The 25,673-nt window shown below is 35.5% G+C and overlaps 1 protein-coding gene across 8 annotated transcripts in view; it reads left to right on the forward strand.

The window, feature by feature from the left end:
• The first annotated feature begins 15,175 nt into the window (after window positions 1-15,175).
• STRBP (spermatid perinuclear RNA binding protein) overlaps window positions 15,176-25,673 on the forward strand; it is an 87,378-nt gene continuing 76,880 nt past the window's right edge. For all 8 annotated transcript variants that reach the window (XR_014019567.1, XR_014019568.1, XR_014019569.1 and 5 more), the window contains exons 1-3: window positions 15,176-15,315; window positions 19,474-19,694; window positions 22,874-23,039. Coding sequence is in view for 5 of the 8 variants with exons in the window: in XM_081273356.1 (XP_081129482.1) it covers window positions 15,313-15,315; window positions 19,474-19,694; window positions 22,874-23,039 (390 nt within the window). In the remaining 3 variants the exon portion in view is untranslated. The remainder of the gene's footprint in view (window positions 15,316-19,473; window positions 19,695-22,873; window positions 23,040-25,673) is intronic.

Below are 25,673 nucleotides of genomic sequence, written 5' to 3' on the forward strand. Positions count from 1 at the left end.
TCTCCCGTGTTATGGGCATTTTGCATGTTTTCCAGTTCTTTTTTTTCCCCTATTGTGAGCAGTTTGCTATGAAAATTCTCACATGTCTCTTGAGGTATAGGTATACATCTCTCTTGATGTAAAACTAAGAGTAAAGTCCCTGGATTATAAAGTGTGGTGATATTCAGTTTGCAGAAATGAGACCAAATATTTCCCCCGGCTACAATGCATAAAAAACCATGGGATCTCTGTCCTTTTTAGCTCTTGCTTCTGAGACTTTTTAATTTTTTGGAGCTTGAATGGATGTAAATTGGTATTTCACTTTTATTGCATTTATTTGATTACTTTTTATATGAACATTTCTTTCATTTTTATTGGCTTTGTGTTTTTTTTTTTTTTTTTTGCTGTGAAATGCTTGTTCATCCCTACTCCCCACCACCTGAACTCCTAGGTTGTTTGTGCTTTTATTTCTGATTTTTAAGAATTCTTTATATTCTCCATGCTTACTTTTTGTTGGATGTATATATTCTAAAACTCTTTCTGGTTTGTAACTTTTCTTTTTATGTTATGTAGAATAGACACACACGTTATATGTATATCATATATTTTATATACATTTGTGTGTGTGTTGAGAGAGAGAGAATGCGCACGTGTGCACATGCGCATGTGTATGTGTGTTTGAGAGTGTGTGAGAGATGCTGGGACATTTCTAGACCCCTACAGTTTTTATGATGAACAGAAGTTCTTGATTTTAATGTACTCAGATTTATTTTATAGTCACACTTCTTGTGTCTTTTAGATATAATTGGCTTTTCTTTTCTTTTTTCATATTGTCAGTGTTTGTTACCACTATAGCTGACATTTATTTAAAAAGTTTCAAGATTGCAGTGGTAGAACAGCAGAAAAGAAGAAAATGAAAGCAGAATGGGAAGCATTTTAGAATACACATACACATGTGTGTAGTGTGTGCGTGTGTGTGTGTGTTTTGTGTTTGTGTTGCCTATCCCCAACACCTAGATAAAAATAATTTGTTAAAAGCTAGATTCACATCTGTGTTTTGAACTCAAGTACCCGAGTAGGGTTTACTAGTCTACTAGCATTGCTAAATTCTCATCAGTGTATGTTTCTTGAATGATTTACCCTTTCTCTGAGCCCCTTCTTTTCTTCCTTTCCTTTCCTTTCCTTTCCTTTCCTTTCCTTTCCTTTCCTTTCCTTTCCTTTCCTTTCCTTTCCTTTCCTTTCCTTTCCTTTCCTTTCCTTTCCTTTCCTTTCCTTTCCTTTCCCCCTTTCCCCCTTTCCCCCTTTCCCCCTTTCCCCCCTCCCTCCCTCCCTCCCTCCCTCCCTCCCTCCCTTCCTTCCTTCCTTCCTTCCTTCCTTCCTTCCTTTCTTCTTTCTGTAGTGTCTGTTGGTAAGAAAATGAGTATGACCTTTGCAATCCATCTAGACAAAATTTTAAAGGCTACTACATGTATTCATGTTATTTATTTTAGAAAATATTTCTATTGCTAAACTTTAAGAAATTTATATTAATCTTCTGTAATAAAACATTTTTAAAATAATTCTTTATACCCCAATTTTAAATTTAAAAAATTGTTTCACGTAAATGGTATTGTGCTAGGCACTCAGCTTATCAACAGCATTTGTGTGGTAAATCCACATACCACCTGTCACTTCTATATATGCACTCTGTTCTCTAGCAGATTTGAAATCTGGAGTCCCCTGTCATAGTGCTTGTGCCCTGCTATGCTTTTTTGTTTTTTTAATCATCATCCTGTGCATTTTATTTCTGTTGTTGAAAAAGTTACACAGAAGAACTGTGCTTTATTAAAGGGTATGATTCATTGCCAGTACAAGGTTACCTTTTATTTGTGTAGTGCTTTAGCAAGAGCTTTTATGTGCATTTTCTTATATTTAATTCTTACCTAAAACCTATGTAACTAGCAGGGCAGGTTGTAGTCCTACTTTTGGCTAATACTGAGACTCAAAGGCATTATGTTAGCCTTTTCCTGGTACATGTAGGCACTTTGTATTTGTTGGCTGGTAGGCTGGGTGTATGTATGGATGGATAGATGGATGAATGAATGAATGAATGGCTAGTTATTCTTACTCTAATACTCTTTGGATTACAATATAGTTTCATTCTTCACTGTACCTCAGCTGAGATCTTGGTAGTTTTAGATGCTAAAATATTAATTAAGACTTTCACATCTGGGTATGATAGAGCAACTGGTTCTAGACTAGCCTTCATACCATAAACACCAAGAAACTAGACAAAATATATGAAATAACCCTTTGACCTTTGGGCAACAGACAGCACAGACTATAATCTAAGTGTACCAAGGAGGCAGAGAATTGGTTTGGGCTAAAATTTCAGGGTAGAGAAAAGGAAGCTGTATAGGAGAGGCTCCCAAATGTTTGTATGTGGGTCCCTTGTGAATTTTTGACAGAGGGCTCTTCATTTTGGGGAAAGACTATGGAAGGTTTATCAGGTGGCTGCTACAGCATTGGCAGTGGAACAGAGACAGTAAAGGTGTTTAAGTTGGGGGATATTGGCACTATGCCCCAGCCACAATTAAGAGACCTAATTAATACCACAGTCATCTGGTGATACAGCAAACTATAGCAATAGAATTTTACTAAAACAAACACCTGTTCACTTATATAATGTCTCTGGCTAATTTTGCATTACAGTGGTGAAGTTCAGTAGTTTGCCACAAATATGGTATGGCCCACAAAGCAACGATATTTACCTTTTGGCCTTTTTAAGAAAAGGTTTGCTGACTTCTGCTCTAGGCTAAGGCCTGCTGTGAACCCAAGCTTATAGTCAGTTTCTGACAAAGTCTTCAGGGGAATCAGAACTTGGAGGTTGATTTATGTCAGGGTGGAGGAACTTGGGAAACATTTTTGGCTTCCTATAGACCTGCCTTAAGAAAAGCATTACTGGGGCTGGGGCTGTAGCTCAGTGGCAGAGTGCTTGCCTAGCATGTGTGAGGCATTGCTGTTCGATCCTTAGCACCACATAAAAATAAGCAAATAAAATAAAGGCATTCTGGCCACCTAAAACGACAAAAAATTAAAAAAAATAAAAAGTATTACTAGACTTTATACCTTAAAAAAAAAAAAGGAAAAGGTTTTGGGAAGCAATATTTACTGTGTGCTTTGGGATCTTCATAATAGTGATAGTGACTGTAGTCTTAACCCTTTGATACTTTCAGTGTCTTTAATTATTCTTTAGATAACTCAAAATATGTCTCATTCCACTTTAAAAAATAAAAAAATTCTTATCTTCTGTCTTCTACTTAGTGTCAATATTAGTTTACATTAGTTATTTTGCTAATCCTTAAAGGTTAAGGGCAAAGCTAAAGTAGTTTCCTGCTAAAGTTTCCTTTTGTTTTCGAATATTTTGTTCTTGAACATAATTTCAAAAGTCTTTTTTAAATTATAAATTGTTTAAAAGCATATAGACAATGGAATATGATAAATAACTGTGTATTCACCACATGCAGCTTTTCTACATTCTAATGTTCTGCCAAACTTGCTTCAGATTTCTGCCCCAAGAAATAGTAGCTCATCTGTACTGCATATGTATTCCTCCCTGATCTTGTTTTTTTTCCAGAGATAACTACCCTCTTGATTTTTTTTGTCATTACATTGAATGTTTTTATACTAAAAAAGTGTATATTTCTCTCTATAAATTATATGTGACATTTGGGGATTTTCAACCTCATATGAAGGCATTAATTTGTACATATTATTTTGCAAGTAGCTTTTCCCCTCAGCATTGTCTTTGAGTTTATGCATGATAAAATGGGTCCCAGTTATTCCAAAGCTACTCAATTTATGATCATCCTTTTCTTGATGATGGGTGTTTAGGTTTCTGGTATTTTTTGATTATAAACAGTGCTACAGAGAACGTTGGTGTTTCTGGGTTTATGTGTTGGTGTTTTTCTAGATGTTGTAGCCAGAAACAGTTTTACTGCAAATATCCACATCTTTGAATTTATTAGTTATTATTAAGTTGCTCTCCAAGGTAGGTTTAGAGTTTTACTTGCTTTGGTTTAATGCAGTTAGACATAATCCCAGCAGTGCAGAAGGCTGAGACCAGGAGGATTGCTAAAGCCAGCCTCAGCAACAGTGAGGCACTAAGGAACTCAGTGAGACCCTGTCTCTAAATAAAATACAAAATAGGACTGGGGATGTAGCTCAGTGGTGGAATGCTCCTGAGTTCAATCCCTAGTTATTCCCTCCCCACAATTTACAGAATGTTGAATCAGTTTCATATGAAATGTGCTTAGAAATTTTTCATTTATCATAGAATCATGTCTAACCAAACAGTACCTAGAAAGTAATCTAGGTATAGTTTCATCTTTTTATTTTATAAAAAAAGGAATTGAGGCACAGAGAGGTTGAGGTTTGTTAAAAATTGACTCATTCATTGGTAGCAGCTCAAAGTAGAACATAGTTCTGACCATAAATCTATTACTCTTACACTAATTATATTGTATGCCTTATCTTGTATTTTTCTTTTGTCCATTATCTCTCTCAGGTTTTTAAGTTTTATAGGTATTTTTCCCATTGGCTTTTCATAAATATCAGTAATGCTAATCTTGTGATTTATGTCAGAGTCTATTCTAAAAGGGGTTTGTGAAAGGGTTGAATTTTTTTTAAGAGAGTGAGAGAGGAGAAAGAGAGAGAGAGAGAGAGAATTTTTTTAATATTTATTTTTTAGTTCTCGGCGGACACAACATCTTTGTTGGTATGTGGTGCTGAGGATCGAACCCGGGCCGCACACATGCCAGGCGAGCGCGCTACCGCTTGAGCCACACCCCCAGCCCGAAAGGGTTGAATTATAATATCAACACTTGAGCCAAAGATATTGAACTGTTCTGAAAAGCTACTTGTCTATTTTTTTAAAATTTTTTATTCTAATTTGTTATATATGACAGCAGAATGTATTACAATTCATATTACACATACAGAGCACAATTTTTCATATCTCTGGTTGAATACAGAGTATATTTACACCATTTGTATCTTCTTACATGTACTTAAGGTAATGATGTCCATCTCATTCCACTATCTTTTTTACCCCCTCTCTTCCCCTTACCCTATCTAGGTCATTTAATCTTCCCATGCTCCCCCTTTCAACCCCAGTATGAATCAGCCTCCTTATTAGAGAAAACGTTCGGCATTTGGTTTTTTGGGATTGGCTAACTTCACTTAGCATTATATTCTCCAACTCCATTCATTTATCTGCAAATGCCATGATTTTATTCTCTTTTATTGCTGAATAATATTCTATTGTGTATATGTACCACATCTACTGAAGGGCATCTAGGTTGGTTCCACAATTTAGCTATTGTGAATTGGGCTGCTATAAACCTTAATGTGGCTGTGTTCCTGTAGCATGCTGTTTTTACGTCCTTTGGGTATAGACTGAGGAGTGGGATAGCCGGGTCAAAAGGTACTTCTATTCCCAGTTTTCCAATGAATCTCCATACTGCTTTCCATATTGGTTGCACCATTTTGCAGTCCCACCAGCAATGTATGAGCGTGCCTTTTTCTTCACATCTCGCCAACACTGATTGTTATTTGTATTCTTAATAGTGAGAGGAAATCTTAGAGTAGCTTTGATTTGCATTTCTCTAATTGCTAGAGATGTTGAACATTTTTTTCATATATTTGTTGATTGATTGATTATCACCTTCTGAGAAGTGTCTGTTCAGGTCCTTGGCCCATTTATTGATTGGGTTATTTGTTTGTTTTGGTGTTTAGCTTTTTGAGTTCTTTATATACCCTAGAGATCAGTGCTTTATCTGATGTGCATGCGGTAAAAATTTGCTCCCATTCTGTAGGCTCTCTGTTCACCTCTCTGTATCTTTTGCTGAGAAGAAACTTTAGTTTGAATCCATCCCATTTATTAATTCTTGATTTTAATTATTGCTCTATAGGAGTCTTATTACAGAAGTAGGGGCCTAATCTGATATGATGGGAGATTTGGGCCTACTTTTTCTTCTATTAGATGCAGGGTCTCTGGTTTAATTCCTAGGCCCTTGGTCCACTTAGAATTGAGTTTTGTGCATGGTGAGAGATAGGGGTTTAATTTCACTTTGTTACATAAGGATTTCCAGTTTTCCCAGCACCATTTGTCGAAGAGGCTATCTTTTCTCCAATGCATGTTTTTGGTGCCTTTGTCTAAGATAAGATAACTGTAACTATGTGGGTTAGTTTCTGTGTCCTTTATTCTGTACCATTGGTCTACCAGTCTATTTTGGTGCCAATACCATGCTGTTACTATTGCTCTGTAGTATAGTGATGCCACCACCTGCTTCGCTCTTCTTGCTAAAGATTGCTTTAGCTATTCTGGGTCTCTTATTTTTCCAGATGAATTTCATGACTGTCTTTTCTATTTCTATGAGGAATGTCATTGGAATTTTGACTGGAATTCCATTAAATCTGTATAGTACTTTTTGTAGTATGGTCACTTTGACAATATTAATTCTGCCTATCCAAGAACAAGGGAGATCTTTTCATCTTATAAGGTCTTCTTTAATTTTTTTCTTTAGTGTTATGTAGTTTTCATTGTAGCGGTCTTTCACCTCTTTTGTTAGATTGATTCCCAGCTACTTGTCTATTCTGAGTAAAATACATAATTTCCAATTGTGGCAGACAGTGCCAGAAAGAATGAATTTTGACAAGAATCTGGAAATTAAATTATTATATTATTGAAGGATTTAATAGATTTAATTTTTATCACTTTTGTATGAGAAAAAATTTCCTGTATTGACATAATACTTAGTGAATCTGTATTTTTTTGCAAAACCAATTTACTTTGCCAAGATAAAAGAAAATGACTTTTATTTGTTTTAAAGTTGGTAATTTTATTTAAAAAATTTTTTTTTAAATTTTACACATGGACACACTATCTTTATTTTGTTTGTTTATTTTTATGTGGTGCTGAGGATTGAACCCAGTGCCTCACGTGTGCCTGGCGAGCACTGTATCACTGAGCCACAACCCCACCCCTAAAATTGGTAATTTGAAACATTACTGATTGGTTATAACATAATTGTACGTTATATTTGTGTTCATTCTGTCTTAAGATGTGGTTTCTTTGCCTTGCTTTGTTCTGCAGAGTGGTAACAGAGGTCTTTTGAGAACCATTGACACTGTTTGAAGCTTGTTTTTACCAAGGTGTTATTTATTCTTTAGTATTACGTGTGATATAGTGTAGAAGAACAGAGAATACTTGAATTTTTAACTGTTTCTTGGCACATTCCCCCCCCCACCCCTTTTGGTCAGAATTGTCTTGACATTTGTAAATTCTAGTGTCCGATGACCTCTACAGCCTTGTAGTCAGAGGAAAATAAATAGCCACTGTAGCATGTATAGTTCTAGTGCTTTTAAATGTCTAATCATGTTTTAAAGGAATAGATGTGAAGTTGGGCTTTTAAAAGTTCACTATGCAAAATTAAATATATACCTGCTTTTTGGAGACAGTAATGTGTGAGGGAGGTGTTATGTGGATATTGGGGGTAAACTAGCAGGCATACAGGCCCAGGGATGCCAGTGTGGATGGAGCACAATGAATGAGGAGACAGAAGATGAGGCCATGAACTTAGTGGAAAGCAGATTCTTGGAGCTTTTTAGCCTTGAAGTATTTACTTAAGAGATGAGGAACTATTGAAGGGTTTTGAGCAGAAGAATGTTATAACCCAAGTTAGATTTTTAAAGGAAACCTTGGATGCTATTGCTGAGAATATACTCTAGGTGGAGAAGCAGGATAACTATTAGTATAATCTAATTTATTGATGTCCTTGGCTCAGACCAGGATCAGACTGGTGGAGGGTAGAAGTAGTCAGTTAGAAGGTAAAAGCGTTTTTGATGGATCATATTATAGGGGGTGTGAGAGGAGACCAAGAGTCAAGGATGATTCCTGAATTTTTGGCATGAGCAATCAGAGGATTGAAGTAGTTATCTCTTGGGAGGAACAAAGTTTGTGTGTGGCAAGGAGAGAGAGAGCTCATGTGAGAGTGAGCACTCATGCCAAGAGTTAATTTTAAGGAGACACTAAGTTTAAGATGATTGTCAGATGTCCAGTTTTATATGTTGCTTATGTATTTTTTTTAGATTTTTTTTTTAATATTTTTTAGTTTTCAGCAGACACAACCTCTTTGTTTTGTATGTGGTGCTGAGGATCGAACCCGGGCCGCACGCATGCCAGGAAAGCGCGCTACTGCTTGAGCCACATCCCCAGCCCTGTTGCTTATGTATTTGAGTTTGAAATTCAGGTTGGTAGAAATTTGGGAGTCCTCAGGGTACATGCAGATAGTATTTAAAGCCTCAAATCTGAATGATATTGCCAGCGGAGAGTAGTGTTAGATTATGAAGAGATGAAGTCAGAGGGCTGAGTCCTGATGGCAAGCCAGTACTTAGAGGTGTGGAGATAATAAGAAAAGGAGACCTCAGTGGAGTAATGTAAGAAGTTTGAAGTGAATGAAGGGAATGATGTTTTGGATGGAAGTGAAAGGAAGTAAAATGTTTCAAGTAGGGAACAGTCAACTGTGTAACCTTTTGCAGTGAGGTCAGCTAAGATGAGGATCAAGAATTGTTCATTGCATCAAGCACTTTGGAAGTCTAATGGGACCTTGACAGGAGCTGGTTCTGAGGAAGTTTGGGGTGAGAGCCTAATTGGAGTGGATTTAAAAGAGAATGGAAGGAGATGAAGTGAAGTAAAAAATAAAAAACAACAACAAAAACAAAACAAAAAATAAAAACAAAAAACAAAGGGGAGCAGAGAATTTGGTTAGTAGTTATAGTGAAGCAAAGAAGTCAAGGAAGGTTTTTGCATTATAGTTGTGCATAAAGATGGGATTTCTTGTTACATATTCATATATGCACACAATATAAAATATAATTTGATCAGTATCATACCCCAGCACTATTCCTCCCTCCACTCCAACCCTTTGTCCCTTTCCTCCCACTGATTTCTCTTTGATTTTCATGAGGTCCCCACCCTCCTTTCTTTTCCTTTTTCCTCTCTAGCTTTCACATGAGCGAAAACATATGACCCTTGACCTGAGTTTAGCTCATTTTGCTCTAGTTCCATCCATTTTGTTGCATGACATAATTTCACACTTTTTTTAATGGCTGAATAAAGCTCCATTGTGTATATATATACTATTTTCTTTATGCATTCATGTGTTGATGGACACCTTGGCTGGCTCCGTAGTCTTGCTATTGTGAATTGTGCTGCTATAAACATGGGTGTACATGTATCACTATAGTATGATGCCTTAGGATAAACATCGAGAAGTGGTATAACTGGGTCATATGGTGGTTCGATGCCTAGCCTTTTGAGGAACTTTCATACTGATTTCCATAGTGGTTGTACTAATTTACAATCCCACCAACAGTATAAAAGTGTTCCTTTTTCTCTAGATCCTCTCCAGCATTTATTGTTGTTTGTATTTTTGATGACTGCCATTCTGACTGGTGTGAGATGAAATCTCAGTGTAGTTTGGGTTTACGTTTCCCTAATTGCTGATGATGCTGAACATTTTTTCACATTTGTTAGTCATTTGTATTTCTTTTGAGAAGTGTCTGTTTAATTTATTTGCCCATTTATTAGTTGGGCTATTTTTTTGGTGTAAAGAGTTTTTTTTTTTTTTTAGTTCTTTATATATTCTAGATATTAATACCTAGTAAAGATTTTCTCCTATCCTGTAGGTTTTCTCTTCACATTCCTAATTGTTTTTCTTTGCTATGCAGAAGCTTTTTAATTTGATGCTTACCCTTTTTATTAACTATTTGCATTATTTCCTGAGCCTTAGGGGTTCTATTAAAAAAGTCATTATCCAGATGTGGTGATGCACACCTATAATCCCACCTGCTTGGGAGGTTGAGGCAGGAGGATCACTAGTTCAAAGCCAGCCTCAGCAATTTAGTGAGGTCCTAAGCAACTTAGCAAAACCCTGTCTCAAAATAAAAAATAAAAAGGGGTGAGGGTGTGTGGCTTAAGTGTCCCTGGGTTCAATCCCTGGTACCAAAAAGAATGTCAGTACCTGTGCCTGTATGCTGGAGTGTTGATCCTGTGTTTTCTTCTAGGAGTTGCAAGTTTCTGGTCTAATTCCTAGGCCTTTGATCCCTTTTGATTCATTTTTGTGCAAGGTGAAACATAGAGTCTTCTCATTCTTTTATATATGGATAACAAGTTTTCCCAGCCCCATTTGTTGAAAAGACTGTCAGTGTGTTTTTGGCACCTTTGTTAAGGATCGGATGACTGTAGATGTGTGGATTGGTTGCTGTGTCTTCTATTCTATACTATTGGTATGTGTGTCTGTTTTTTTATGCCACTACTATGCAGTTTTTGTTGCTATAGCTCTGTTGTATAATTTGAAGTCAGGTATTATGATGCCTGCAGCGTGGCTTATTTGGCTTAGAATTTTTTTGCTGATTCTTGGTCTTTTTAATTCTTCCAAATGAATTTTTGGACTGTTCTTTCTAGTGATGTGAAGAATGTTATTGGTATTTCGATGGAGATTGCATTAAATCTGTATATTGCTCTTGGTATTATGGTCATTTTAACAACATTAAGCCTGCCTATCCATGAATATGTTCTGTCTTCTGAGGTCTTTTTTCAATTTTTTTCTTCAGTGTTCTGTAGTTTTCATGTAGAGGTCAGTCACCTCCTTGGTTTGTTTGTTTGTTTGTTTATTTATGTGAGGTTTTTGTGAATGGAATTGTTTTTCTGACTTATTTCTCAGCAGATTTGTTGTTGGTACATAGGAATGCTATTGTTTTTTGTATGTGGATTTTTTTAACCTGCTACTTTGCCAAATTTGTCCACTAGCTCTAGCAATCTTTTGGTGATGTGATTTGGACAGTCTGTGTATAGGATCATATTGCAAACAGTGATAATAATTTGACTTCTTTCTTTCTTATTTTTATTCCTTTTATTTGCTTTCTTACCTAGTTCCTCTTGTTAGAATTGCTAGTACTACACAGATAACAAATAAGCATGACAAGAGGCTTAACATCATATGTCATTAGGGTATTTGAAATTGAAAGAACAGTGAGACAGCACTGTATAACTATTGCAATGGCCAAAACCCCAATACTAACAGCACTAAATATTGGCAAGAGTGTGGAGCAACAGGAGTTCTTATAAGTTAACTGGTGAAAATGCAGAATGATACAGCCACTTAAGAGGCTAGTTTAGCAGTTTCTTACAAAACTAAACATACTCTTGCATATGACCCAGCAGTCAAACTCCTTGCTGTCTACCCAAGAGTTGAAAACTTATATTCCCATAAAAAACCCTGTGCATGAATGTTTTTAGCAACTTTATTTATAATTTTCAAAATTTGAAATCAAAGAAGGTACAACATGAAATTGTACATGTACAACATGTAATTGTGAGAAGAAGGGGCATATGGGAATTTTCTCCACTTTCCACTCATTTTTCTGTAAACCTAAAACTGCTATAAAAAATAATAGTTTTTCAGAGAAGTATACTTATATCTGACAGATAAAAATGTTTTTATTTGACTTTAGGAAATTTGAGATGTTATTTTTTCTGAAATCATTTAGTAAGTGTATATACTGTTTGGTAGATATTAGGTATTTTTTGTAAGCCATCTCATTTAGTTTGAGTTTTTCCATTGCACAGATGAGAAAACTCAGGTGTGGAAGAGTAAAGTAGCAGAGCTGGTACTTGATTTCATGCGTGTCTGACTCCAAAGCCTGCCCATAAAGGACATCGTCTACACTGGAATCTTGACTCTGCTGTTTACTTTCTTTGTGATTTTCTTTATGTTGTGTTATCTTTTTATGCTTTAATTTCTTTAAGTGTAAAATGGAGATAGTAATTGAGATTGTTGAGAGGATTTAATGAGTTAATGTATAAAAAGTTTTTTGAACAGGACCCTGAAGCTTGAGATTCATAAATATTATCTATTAATTAGTGCATAATAATTTCTCATTTTATAGATTAAGGGGAAGAAATGACTTTAAAAATTTTTTTTTTAGTTGTTAAAGGATCTGTTTATGATTTATATGCAGTGCTGAGAATCTAACCCAGTGCCTCACACATTGCTAGGCAAGTATTCTACCACTGAATTACAACTCTAGCCCTGAAGAAGTGACTTTGAGTCACACACCTTTCTAAAGTCACATGGCTATTAAATGACCAAGTTTTTTTCTGGTACTGGGGATTGAACCCAGGGGTACTTTACCACTGAGCTACATCCCCATTCCTTTTTATTTTTTATTTTGAGGCAAGTTCTCACCAAGTTGTGTAGGACCTTGTTACGTTGCTGATGCTGGTCTATAACTTCCGATCCTCCTGCCTCATCCTCCCAAGCCACTGGGACTATAAGTGTGGGCCACTGTGCCTGGCACAAAGTAGTTGTTATTTTAATTTCAAGTCCAGAATTTTATCTGCTAAGTTAAAACTTTTTTAAAAAAATTTTTAGAGAAACTATTTTAAAAAATGCTCTGCAGTTTCTCCCTGTTTCAAGTGTATCAAATATAATTTGACAATTTGGACATTATTTTCAATCAGATGAATAAAGTAGGGAAAAAGCACTGGGCTATAACTTAGGTAGCCCATTTCTTGTACCTGGTTAGCTGGGTGACCTTAATGTCTAATTCTATTTCAGTTGTAAACTGAGAGGAGTATTAGGTTAGATGATTTCTGAGTTCATTTTATAGCCCCAACAGGATATGATTTTGAGACACTGTGCTTTTATCATGAATTATTGTACTACGCTTCCATACTATGAAGCTTCTAGGGGTTCTTTTTTAAAAAAATATTTATTTTTTAGTTATAGGTGGAGAAATATTTTTATTTTGTTTTTATGTGGTGCTGTGGATTGAACCCAGTGGCTCCTGCATGCTAGGCGAGCGCAGTACCTCTGAGCCACAACCCCAGTCCTCTAGAGGTTCTTGATACATGTCCATAGGGTAGTTCATTCTTTATGCTAAATGACTGCCAAATGATGGTGATCGAAATTTTTCTGTTTCATAAGAACTCTCTCTTAGCATTGTTCTTTCTTCTTCTGCTTTTTTTAAAATTTTTATTTTGTTTTATTGTTGGTTGTTCAAAACATTACATAGTTCTTAATATACCATATTTCACAGATTGATTCAAGTGGGTTATGAACTCCCATTTTTACCCCGTATACAGATTGCTTCTTCTGCTTTTAATGTGCTTTTTTAATATGTTTGGTTTATTGGCCTCATTTTTTTTTTAAAGAGTAAAATTTGTGGACTTCATTCAGTCCTTAACTGCACAAAACAATCTTTTTGGTTATTGGATTTAGAGTTAAAATTTGAATGGTTGAATCCCTTAGAATGAAATAGGAATGGGAAATCCTGAAGTCTCCAAAGTTGTGTACTATAGACTCTATATGGGAGGTATAATTTTAGCGACAAGAAAAATTTTGAGATATTTCTTACCATGGGATCATGTTTTAACTTGTTTAACTTTGTTGTACAGAAGGACCCCATTAGTATTTTTGCATTTCCTCATTAATATGATATGTGTAATAATCAAAGTAAGTTTATTTATTAGAAACTGTTCAGTTTCCCCTCCCTCCCTCCTTTCCTCCCTCCCTCCCTCCCTCCCTCCCTCCCTCCCTCCCTTCCTTCCTTCCTTCCTTCCTTCCTTCCTTCCTTCCTTCCTTCCTTCCTCTCAAAGTTTCAGGTAGATTTTGTAAACCAGAATTAGGGAAGTTGTTTATAGGACATGAATAGCTTTGTTTAGTTCACAGTTAAGTGTCATTTGACTATAGTTGTGGGCCTGTGTTTTCATTTGAAGTAGTGAGGAGAGTTTAATGTCATACCTATAACTTTTGTAGGCCCCAAAATACAAAAAGCAATTCTTTAAGAGAGCAGCTGTGATATTCAGAAACTGTTACCAACAATGGTCTTTTAACAGGGTTTCATTACTTAAAGGAAGCTTAAATGGAAAAATATGTAGATGAAAAGGAAGCTATTTCCTTTGTGAATTTTAATGATATATAGTGTGTAAGTTACTTCTTATATCTGCACTATTAAAGCATCTGTTCTGTTTTTTTTTGGTACCAGGGATTGAGCTCATGGGCACTGTACTCCTGAGCCACATCCTCAGCCCTATTTTATATTCTTAGATACCAGGGTCTCACTGAGTTGCTTAGCACGTCGCTGTTGCTGAGGCTGGCTTTGAACTCACAATCTTCCGGTCTCAGCCTCCTGAGCCTCTGGGATTATAGGCATGCACCACCATGCTTGGTGCATCTGTTCTGTTTTGATATTAGCCCTTGATTGATTATTTATACTATTAGGCTTATATAAACACTATCAATACTCAGAAGAGCTTAGTTTACTCTGTCTGGAATAAAATAAAGTCACATAGGTAGAACCAAAGTGTGTAGCAGAATGATAATTAGGAGTTTGGGAAGAAATATGCTGTGGGATTTTGGCAAGGGACTTCCAGGGGGTCAGGAAGTCAGGATCTAGGAAGTATTCAGGAGTTTGGCATAGCGGTGTGCATAGGCTAAGGGGTGTTGGGTCTCTTTGAAGTCAGGGGAACAGAGCTAGTAATACATTCTGAATTTTAAGCCTAAAAACAATTAAAGGAGAAACCATGTCAACATGTACTGTTTGTCTAATGGCTGTGTCAAGCGGAAAAGCATCATGACACAGTTAATGGTATTGCTATTTCTTTAGATGCCTTGTCTAAGGAAATTCCACACAGGTCTGACTGCTGCCAACTTTTAATTGGTAATCTGATGGTTAATTGCAAGCAACATTCTTGCCATCAGTAGCAGCATTGTTCTTTCAGATGGTGTTTCTTGACTAAGTCTGTATCTGCAGATCTATTTATCTCATGTAATTCAAGTCAGCCAGCTTGAATCATATTGTGACTACCAGTCATATTGTGACTACCAGGAGGGCTACTTTTATAGCCAAATCAATTAGGTTCTTGGATCTAGGCCTTCAAAAGATGTTATGTTTTTGTTTGAAATGAGGTGATTTTCCTCCAAAGGATGTTGGGTTTTGTGTGAAATAGGTAATTTTCCTCTATGAAGTGTAAACCAATAGCATGCTTATGGTTCCACACTCAGATTTGAAGATAATTGTCAGTAAGCATCTTTAAAAGTTGTTTTCTCTTCTCTTACAGGTGTGTTCCAGAGAACAAGTCTTAAAACATTTTTGCCATATTTGATGCTGAGCTGTCAGGGGACTCAGCAGGCTTATGAGGAGGTACTGTCACACAAAACAGTGTCTAGTGAAGACGACAAGAAAGAGAGGAAAGGATCGAAAAAAGAAGCTAAAATATAGAAAACCATGGTAGGTTACTTACATTTCCTTGATTTCAGTGATTTAAAATTGGAAGGGTTAACAATGAGGGCAAGGAAAAACAACGGTGTTAATTTTTGGCTCCAGTGCATCAGATATAGATGGCATTCTGCTATTTAAATCAAATGAGTTTAGATTTATTATGAGACCTTTAAGCCACAAGATGGAGCCCCATGAGTCTACAGGCCATAAATTATTAAATGCAAGGGAGGCAATGCTCATAAATAATATTTTCTCGTAAAACTGGCATCCCCAAACCAATACAAATAGCTAGGTGATCTTGAACTTGAAATTAAGTAATTGTTATCTAGCTTTCTATCTGTTTTTTCCCATTCTGAACTGGTCTTTTTAATTGATGACATGAATGGTGTAGGGGTTTAATACAATATGTGTTTAATTCAAAGACTCTCATCTATATCACAATTGTTAGGAGTACTAAACTGATACTTTTTGTGGAGAGTTCATACTTGCATTGAATTTATGTTAGATAAGGCCATCTCTGGTGCCTAGGTTTTTTTTTTTTTAATATTTTATGTTTTTAGTTATAGGTGGACACAATATCTTTATTTGTATTTGGTGCTGAGGATAGAACCCAGTGCCTCACGCATGGTAGGGGAGCTCTCTACCTCTAGCCACAACTCCAGCCCCTGGTGCCTAGGTTTTTAATTGGTAAAATGTGTTGAAATTTTTACCCTTGTCTTGCCTTGTCTTTTTCCTCTCTCCCTCCCTCCCTCCCTCTTTCCTTCTTTCTCTTTTCTGTCTTTCTTTCTTAAAAAATATTTGTTTAGTTATACATGGGCACCATGTCTTTGTTTTGTTTATTTATTTTTATGTGGTGCTGAGGTTTGAACCCAGGGTCTCACACGTGCAAGGTAAGCGCTCTATCCCTGAGCCGCAATCCCAGCCCCCCTAGAATTTTCATTCTGGAGATTTTGTGTGAATTTTTTCCCTAAAAGAGAAAGGGATTTTATGAGAATTTTTTTTAATATATATTTTTTTTAGGTGTAGATGGACACATTTTTATGTGGTGCTGAGGATCGAACCCGGGTTCCGCCTGTGCTAGGCGAGCGCTCTACCGTTGAGCCACAATCCCAGCCCCTTATGAGAAATTTTAAGTGGAAGAAAAAGCACAAAAAGTATCAATGTATTTTGAATGTGTTGTGGCAAATCTGATGATGTTTCTTTAAATGTCATTTGCCTTTTGAAATCTTTGTGCCAAGGATGATAGGTAACTAAGTCAACTTGCTCTTTATAGAGAAGAAATTCTACTAATATCTTAGATCTGATTGATGAGGAAAGAAATGTTATCTTTCTCTGTCCTTTTAGTTTTATGGTAAAATGAGGGACAAAAAGACTGAAAAAACAAACCAAAACATAACAAAAACAAACCCCCCCCCCCCAATACCCTGAAACTTATGTTGCCCGCCACGAGAATTATTTGTCTTTTCAACTCATTTCTTATAGTTTCAGTAATTTTACAGTGTAAAGAAATGCTTTATATTGTAATGGTTGATGGAGTTCCTTCTCTGGTTGGTTCTTTTTAAATTAACCTAGATTTTTCTGGCAAGAAATTTTTTGCTTCAGTATAATCAGTGAATGTTTTCCATTTTCTCCTATTTCTTGCTTCTTACCTCTCTAGAGTTGAATGAATTGAATGGGAATTTTCTGTTCTTTAGATTTAATTTTTAAAATACTTGAAAAATCCATTTATATATTGTTTGAGTAAATAAGATTTTTCTTCTTTTTTTGTTATACCATTTGTCAATTCTTCCTCTCACACCTTTGTTTCACGGTGCTTATCCTGTTGTATCCGGGGACCCTGTTATGGTTTTTTTTTTTTTTTAATCAAATATTCATTTATTATCAATGGTATTTTTCATTTCTTACTATATCTTTTTTTTTTAATTATTTTATTGTTGGTTGTTCAAAACATTACATAGTTCTTAATATACCATATTTCACAGATTGATTCAAGTGGGTTATGAACTCCCATTTTTACCCCGTATACAGATTGCTGTGTCACATCAGTTACATTTCCATTGATTTACAAATTGCCTTTCTGGTGACTGATGTATTCTGCTGTCTATCCCATTCTCCACTGTCCCCCCTCCCCTCCCCTCCCCTCCCTGTTATGTTTTAATCTTTTTGAATTTAACATTGGCAGTCTAAATTATTTGTGAAACGCCAAATGTTTGTGTGATGTAGGACTATGTAATTTTGCTTAGATGAGGCTGGTGTACAGGACTGAGGAATTCAGCTCATATATGAGTCTAGATAACAACCTAAAATCTAACTCATAATATGGCTTCTTTGTTTTCTTGTTACTTGTTCTTAGATAAATTAATAAATCTTCTCATGAAGGGATTAAAAAGTTTTTTCTTTGTGGCAAAAGGCTCCAGTTGGAAAACTGATCCTGCATGTTAAGCAAGAAGAAAAAGGAAAGCTTTATGACTGATTTTAGTTTTAGATTTATATAACAATTGATATTTTCAAAGGTTCATATATCTTTTTTATAATAGTTTGCTTCATTTTATAGGGGACAGTGACACTGTAGTGTCAACACTCTAGTTTCCAAACTAATAAGTTTTAAACATTGATAGTTAAAAAACAAGAGAGGATTGATAAAGATTTTGAATCTTTTTGTTTTGTGGTGGAGACTTCAAAATATTTTCCATCTGTTATCACACAATTTCAGGTAAGTAAAGACACTGTAACCATCCTTTAAAAGAAATATTTTGGGTTTTATGGAAAACCCACCAAGTTATCCTTCAGGGTTCAATTGGGTATGCTGGTACAAGTGTCTTCATGATATTTGTAAATTTGGAACTACTAAAAGGTTTATGGATGTGTGACTCATGAGGGTTTTTTCATGTGTGGAGGATCTATTTTATTTTTATGAAATTTATTTTATTTCTGAGTATTTGTCTGCTCCACTGATTTCTGGGCCAGCAATCATTTAATTGTTGTTTTTTAAGATTTTTTGATATTTTATTTTAGTATAATGGTACTAATTCATCTTTGTAGAATATTTCTTAATACTGTTATTGATTTTGTTTTTTCAAATGAGCTTTAAAATGATTTTCTTTGAGATTTAAGTAAATCAGTTCTGAGAAGATTTTGATTTAGAATGTGATACATGTGTAAATTAGCTTGGGAAGCTGTTTTTGCATTATGTATTTTCCCCATTCTGGAATCTGGAATGTTTCCTGCTAATCTTTTTTTTTTTTTTTTTAAATAAGGTCTTGCACCAGAGGTTTTAATGTCAAGTACTAAACTGTGGGAATCAGCTTTACATTCTGGAAGTGGAGGGGCTTTGACTGTCACTACATCTCATAGTGACCTGGACATTGCCCTGGTCCCAGAAGTTTGAGGGCAGGTATTCAGACATAGGCATGTTGTCCCATGGCCCCTTGGGTCGAATTACACTCACCTGTCCTTTGTAATCCTGCCCCTTCTGACCTTTTTTGGATGGAACTTTCTAAGAATAAGGGTCCCCCACAATAAAAGCCCACTTCTGAATGTGTGACTTTCTCTTGCTCTCTCATTTGGGGAGCCTGAGGCCAAGAGTGAAGAAGCCCTTTCGAAGCTTGTTTAAAGGTAAAGTGTGTGTCTGTGTTTTATTTGATGTCCCTGGAAATTCACATAAGTTCAGCTGCCCACATGGGTTAGGAACAGCACTAAACAGCATTCTAATATTTTCTATAGTCATACATAGTTTTATATTTTATATTTCTACTGTATTATGCAGTCTCAAGTTTTTAAGGTATGAAAGTCTCCACCAGTTTAGAAGGGAGTGACCATATGTATTCCTAGAGACCGTTTTTTGCAAATGTCGTGTGAAATGGATGCCCTTTTTTGAAGGGGTATTCAGAAGGTGCAGGTTTAGCCAAAACATATCTGTATAGGTCATATTGTGCTTGGTGTGACCTAGGTGAGCCTTACCAAAACATGAATGAAAGATCTCTAATTTAATAAGCCCATTTTATTAAACTCCACACCATTCCTGAGCAAGTTTTTATTATCTTGATGTTAACTGTTTTATAATTGTTTGACAACTGATGGCATGATTTGACTGAAATTATCTTTTTCTGTTATACTTTTTAGGTGACATTTCTTTTATTAAAGCAATTGTTTTTTTCCTTCTGACAGAGATCTATTCGATCTTTTGCCAATGATGATCGCCATGTTATGGTGAAACATTCAACAATTTATCCATCTCCAGAGGAACTTGAAGCTGTTCAAAATATGGTGTCTACTGTTGAATGTGCTCTTAAACATGTCTCAGATTGGCTGGATGAAACAAATAAAAGCACAAAACCAGAGAGCGAGACAGAAGTGAAGAAAGATGAAACTGTAGAAAATTATTCCAAGTGAGTGTGGACTGGCCTTGTGATGGTTTACTGGAGTACCCAGAAAAGCCCTAGAGTCCCTACAATATACTGCTCCTTGGGTTTTTTCATATGTGTGACTATAACCAGAGAGGTAAATGGAGTTTTTCTGAGTTAATTTTGAAAGGAAAGTAAGGAAGGTATAATGATAAGAGCCAGAAAAAGAAGATGGATTAGTTAGGATCCCTTTTGAGACCCAAGTCCTTTTGTGTTTGAAGGTTATGATATGTCATCTTTTTGCTGTGTTGGTACAGCTTCCAAAGTTCTGAAATAATAGTGTTTTAGATCATGGGGGAAATACTTCTTTTTATCAGAGATTTTAATCCTGGTGTAGAAGGAGTATATGAAAATGTATTTTAAAGATATTTTTGCCTTGTTGATGTCTACCTTTAAAGGTATTTTTGCCTTATTGAAATCTGCCTTGTGGATTCAAAATGTAGTTCAGGGTCTTGCATATCGTAAATGTTAATATATTTGTGGAATGAAAGAAGGTCTAATGGGAGCCAGATATTTCAGTTACAATAAAGTGTTCTAATTGTTGTAATAACAGAAGCAATTGGCGAGATGAAACAGCAGTGGTAACGAGTCAGATCATGAGACTATGCCATGCTAAGTGTAGAGTGATGGTTTTGAGCAATGTCACTATGTTTGGAATAAGTGAATATCCTATTGTGAAAGAAGAAGCCCATATGATTTTATTATACCATATTAATAGGTTTAAAACATTATTTTTTAAACCTGTAACTTTTGTAAGTGGAAGATAAGGTTATAAAATGATTCTTTCCAGCTTTCAATTCTAAATCAGCATGATAAGTTGATAAAGAATAGTGGGAATGTATTGATACATTTATTTTCTTCACTGAAAGGTAGTGTAACCTTTTAATCTTTAGTTGAAAGATAATCTGTCAGTTTTTTGCTGGCAAATATAATTTATTTTTTAACTGTTTATAAGTAATTTATACATTATATCTGGTGTCAGTTTGAAGGTTCTTGGAATTAATTCAATTTTTCTCATATGATAGCTTAAAATTGTTATGGTCCAATTTCTTTTTTTTTTTTAATATTTATTTTTTAGTTATTGGCGGACACAACATCTTTGTTTGTATGTGGTGCTGAGAATCGAACCTGGGCCGCACGCATGCCAGGCGAGCGCACTACCGCTTGAGCCACATCCCCAGCCCCTGTTATGGTCCAATTTCGAGTTCATGTTAATTAGCAATATTCAGAGACTGAATTTGTGATATGCCTTAATGATATTTGGATTATTCTTGTTTTAAAAATGAGGAAACAGGTTCAAAGAAGTCGGGTATTTGTAATTTGTTCAAGTCAGTAACAAAGCCAGGATTCAAACCAGAAAGTCAGACTGCCTTCTAAATTGCCTCCCAGTATGCTAAGAGTCTAAGTGTTCACTAAGGAAAATAAGAGGTGTAATACCTTTGAAAGATTATTCTGTTTGTAGCATACTGTATATAGTAGGTTGAAGATGGCAGAGAGGAGTCAAAGTAAAGCTGATGAGGTGGAGGTGATTGAGGTAGTACCCTTTTAAGGTAATTAGAGCCTGAACAATTTGAACACAGTGGTTTGAGGGTGACTATGGTGGAGGATTAATTTATAAACCATTATTAGATTAGGGAGAATGAGAGATGAGAGGACAGGGATACAGTGAAACAATCAGTTTCTACACTTGGCTCACTTGCTTTAAAATGCTTATTTTTGCCAACTTTACGGTTTTAATGTTTATTGAATCTTTACGGTGTGACAGGTACCAAATCTGGCTGGATTGTTTATAATTTCCTATCTAGTTTCCACTGCCACAGTTTGTTTCTTTACCTTCCTCATTTCATTCTTAACTCCACTGACTTTTGCCTAATTGATGATTCTTGCTTCTAGCTAAAATTATCTTTTTTTCCCATCTTGTCGAATTAGACTCCATTTCACATTGCCTTGCTTGATCTCTTTTAATTTTAACCCCTCCCTTTCTAAACTTGGCAAACAATCATAACAGTGTAAAGAATCACCTAAATGTGGTCAAACCAATCTGGGTCTGAATTCAGGCTTTGCCTTTTTACCCTCTTTGTGAACATGAACAATTAACTTTTCTGATGTTCACATTCTTTGTCTTACAAACTTTCTGTTGTGAGGTTTAAATGAGAATATATGGCACGAGGTTTGTTCTCAGATGTTTCTTTATCTTTCTCTTTTAAGTATGGTACCTAATCTGTGATTGGTTTGGTAATTTAACCACTGTGTAACCTCAGGAGCAGCAAGAGAGACTGGCTGTCCTTAGTATATTTCATATGCTTCAATACTTGCCTTACTTATTGAATTACTGCCAAGATTAATTAATATTTTTACTTGTGATTTAAGGGAAATGAACCAATAAGAAGCTTATAGAATTAAAACCAAAGATAGATGAATATTTTTCTTTTCTTTAAAAAAAATTTTTTTTTGTAGTTGTAGGTGGATAGAATACATTTATTTTATTTGGAAAGTATATGGTGCTAAGGTTTGAACCCTGTGCCCCACACATACTAGGCAAGTGCTCTGCCACTGAGCTATAGCCCCAGCCCTAGATGCATATTTTTCTTATGCACTCTATTCATAACTTGATATTCTGCTGGATTTGGAATGCATAATTGACAGATTATTATTTCCTTCCTCAACTCTTCACATTTTTCAGTTTTCCCCATAAACTTTTGTGAATTCCTATAGTGATGCAGCTAGGAGGGAACTTTGCTTATTTAGCCAATAGCTATTTGACATTTATGGTTACTGAGCCAGTAGGAACTGCCAGGGGTAGAATTCAGGTACTTTAGATTTCTGTCTTGAAATTCTCAATATACGATGATATTCATGTTTCTTCAAAATTCTTTAGTTTATTTCTAAAAAATAATGGGAGTTTAAAAATAATAATTTGAAAATTATTTAAGGAGATAAAATATGTTGGTTATTTAAGGAATATAAATGTAGTTAAGAATCTAAAGGAATATACTTTGAAATATGCTCCTAGTTGAATCCTTAAGGCAAGATAGATACTCTATGCTTCTTAAATCTGAGAGTTTAATCTGTAGATTTTTTGATGTCTGGATTTATATACTTATCAATTCATAAGAATATCCAGGAAACCAAATGATGATCAAGCTAATAGGTTTTATTTTTAGGGATCAAGGTGGTCGGACATTGTGTGGTGTAATGAGGATTGGCCTGGTTGCAAAAGGCTTGCTGATTAAGGATGATATGGATTTGGAGCTGGTTTTAATGTGCAAAGACAAACCCACAGAGACCCTGTTAAATACAGTCAAAGATAATCTTCCTATTCAGATTCAGGTGAGTACAGTTTAACTGCACCTCTAGAAGAATTTCTGAAAAGGTGAAAATAGGGAGTAACCTTGATTGAATTTTTTAACAAGAATTGGTGCAAAATTTAGGGACAGGTACAAACAAAAGAAATGCCACTACTCTGGGTCTGTGATTTAATTCATCATACTTGAAACACATTTATGGTGATTAGTACTCAGGATATAGTTAAACAAATTAAGATGACTATTAAGGTACAGTCTTAAACTTTTCAAGTTTATCTTGCTGAGAGACATTTTTTTTCCACTAGATCTCTCAGCATTATAAAACACTTGGAAGGGTTGGTGAAATGCAAACAAGAATTGAAAACTCAAAAAGAGCCTAGACAACTTGAAACTTTTATAGATAACTTGTTTTTTAAAATATTTTTTTAGGTATCTTTTTTAAAGTTGTAGATGGACATAATATCTTAATATATTTATTTTTATGTGGTGCTGAGGATCGAACCCAGTGTCTCACACATTCGAGGCAGGTGCTCTACCACTGAGCTACAGCCTCAGCCCTATAGATTAGTTTTAACTATATTTATCAGTTATAAAAGTTAAGTTAATATGACTGTTAATGGGAAGCCACTTTTAATTCCTTGTTTCCAAACCTTTTTCACACTGGGACGTATTTAGAAAAAAATTTTAATGCTGCCTTGCTCCTTGGAGGATGCTACCAAAGGTGGAAGGCTCCTAGGCTCTGCTTTGCCAGCCATCCTAAGGGCCAGTTGTGATCATCTTCTAGGGCAGCTTCAATCATCTTCTAGTTTAAGATGTGTGTGTGTCTCCTGAATTAGATTGTGGCTGTTTGATGGTATCATTTCAGTTTGTCCTTATATCCACATCACAGAAGTAGATGTCTACCCCCAGGTCCAGACTTCTTGCTTCTGAATTCTCCCATTTCTTTTATTAGTTTCTTTTATTTGTACTTCTTCTGAAAGTGGTTCTTCCCCTGCTCAAGTAATATGAATTCTGAATTTGTTTTCATATGATTTGTTACCAACTGAATTTCAAAACTTATCTTTTTTTTTTTTTTTAAAAGATCTACCACTCTTGGTACCTAAATTTATATCGCTTGTTGATGCCTTTTCCTATGTTAATTTTGAGGGCACTGTTTTTTTTTATTATTCTGTCATAAACCTTGAAATATGGTTTTCTAAGTGACAGAACATTTCATCTTTCCCACTTTAAGTATTGATGGAGAGAGATTTTTCTGATTTTTTTTTTTAATAGGGTTGAACTTCTTCCTTTTCTTTCTTTCATCCTTTTGTGGTCATTTGAGGAAAGACAATGGTAAGGGACATGAAATATTATAAAGTTTTATGAAATGAAAAGCTCAGTAACAGCTATCTACCAGTACTGTTCTTATCAGAATGTTATTAAAATTCTTGTTTCCTTTTTTTATTGCTTTAGAATTTAATCTGCATTTCTGCTTTTAGTATGGTGAACATTGTTATCTCAAGTAATAGTCAAAGGGTTTTTCAGCCATCTCAACCTTTTCCTTTCTGTTCCTTTTTGTAAGTATTGTTTTCTATGAGAATGGTCATATTTGTCATCATCAGATGTGTCCAAGTGGAGAAAAAGGTTGAAATTCAGTGCTATAATAAACCAGAGTTTCTTACTAAGAATCTGTCACATCTCTCCAGCTTTGAAGATACAGAAGATTGGGTCAAGCCTCGCTCTGCACCAGTAGGGTGTTCTTTGTGCAGAACATAATGGTGTAAACTCTGCTTGTTCCTCTCCTGGGCAGTTTTTATTTCTGGGCACTAGTTTTAAAATATTCTTTTGGACCTAGTATATATGTTCGAGGGAAGAACCCAGGAGAGAGTATAGGTTGTGGAGACCATCTCAAATTTGAGGAAAATAGGAGCTTTTTTTTTTTAACCTTATGATTTATTTTAATTTTTTTTTAGTCATACATGACAGCAGAATGTATTTTGACATTTAATACATACATGGAATGTACTTACATCAATCATATTGTCTATTCTGCTGCCCTTCCTATCCTCCCTACTCCTCCCCTCCTCTCTCATCCTTTCTCTCTATCCAATCTAATGTGACACACTTTTTTTTTTCTTTTTCTCATCACAACATCATATATGTATTCTGTATAATAGTGAGGTTCTCCTTCCATCTTCCGTGCAACTCCCCTTCTCCCTCTTTTTCCCTCCCACCTGTCTTCCCTATTTAATGGTAGTCTTCTCATGCTCTTCCTCCCTATCCCATTTTGAGTCAACCCACCCCCCCCCCCAAAATCAGAGAAGACATTCGGCATTTGTTTTTTAGGAATTGGCTAACTTCACTTAGCATAATCTGCTCTAATGCTATCCATTGAGGAAATAGGAGCTTTTCAGGCTAAAGAAGAGAAGATTTAGAAAGAAAGAAATATTCTTAGGTCTTGGAAGGGGCTATCTTAGGGAAGGTTAAAAAAAAAAGTCTGAACTATTAGGACCAATGGTAGACATTATGAGAAACGTATTTCAGTTTAATTTAACCAGGAGGTTTCTCTAATAATGAGTGTGACTTTTACATATTACCCTCCACTCTGTTTTCTTAGTGTTTATGTGTAATAACATCTGACAGGATCTTATTTTCTTATGGATTAAAAGTCTTTTTCCTG

Source organism: Spermophilus citellus, assembly GCF_964194105.1.
Source record: "Spermophilus citellus genome assembly, chromosome: 2".
Lineage (NCBI taxonomy): Eukaryota > Metazoa > Chordata > Mammalia > Rodentia > Sciuridae > Spermophilus > Spermophilus citellus.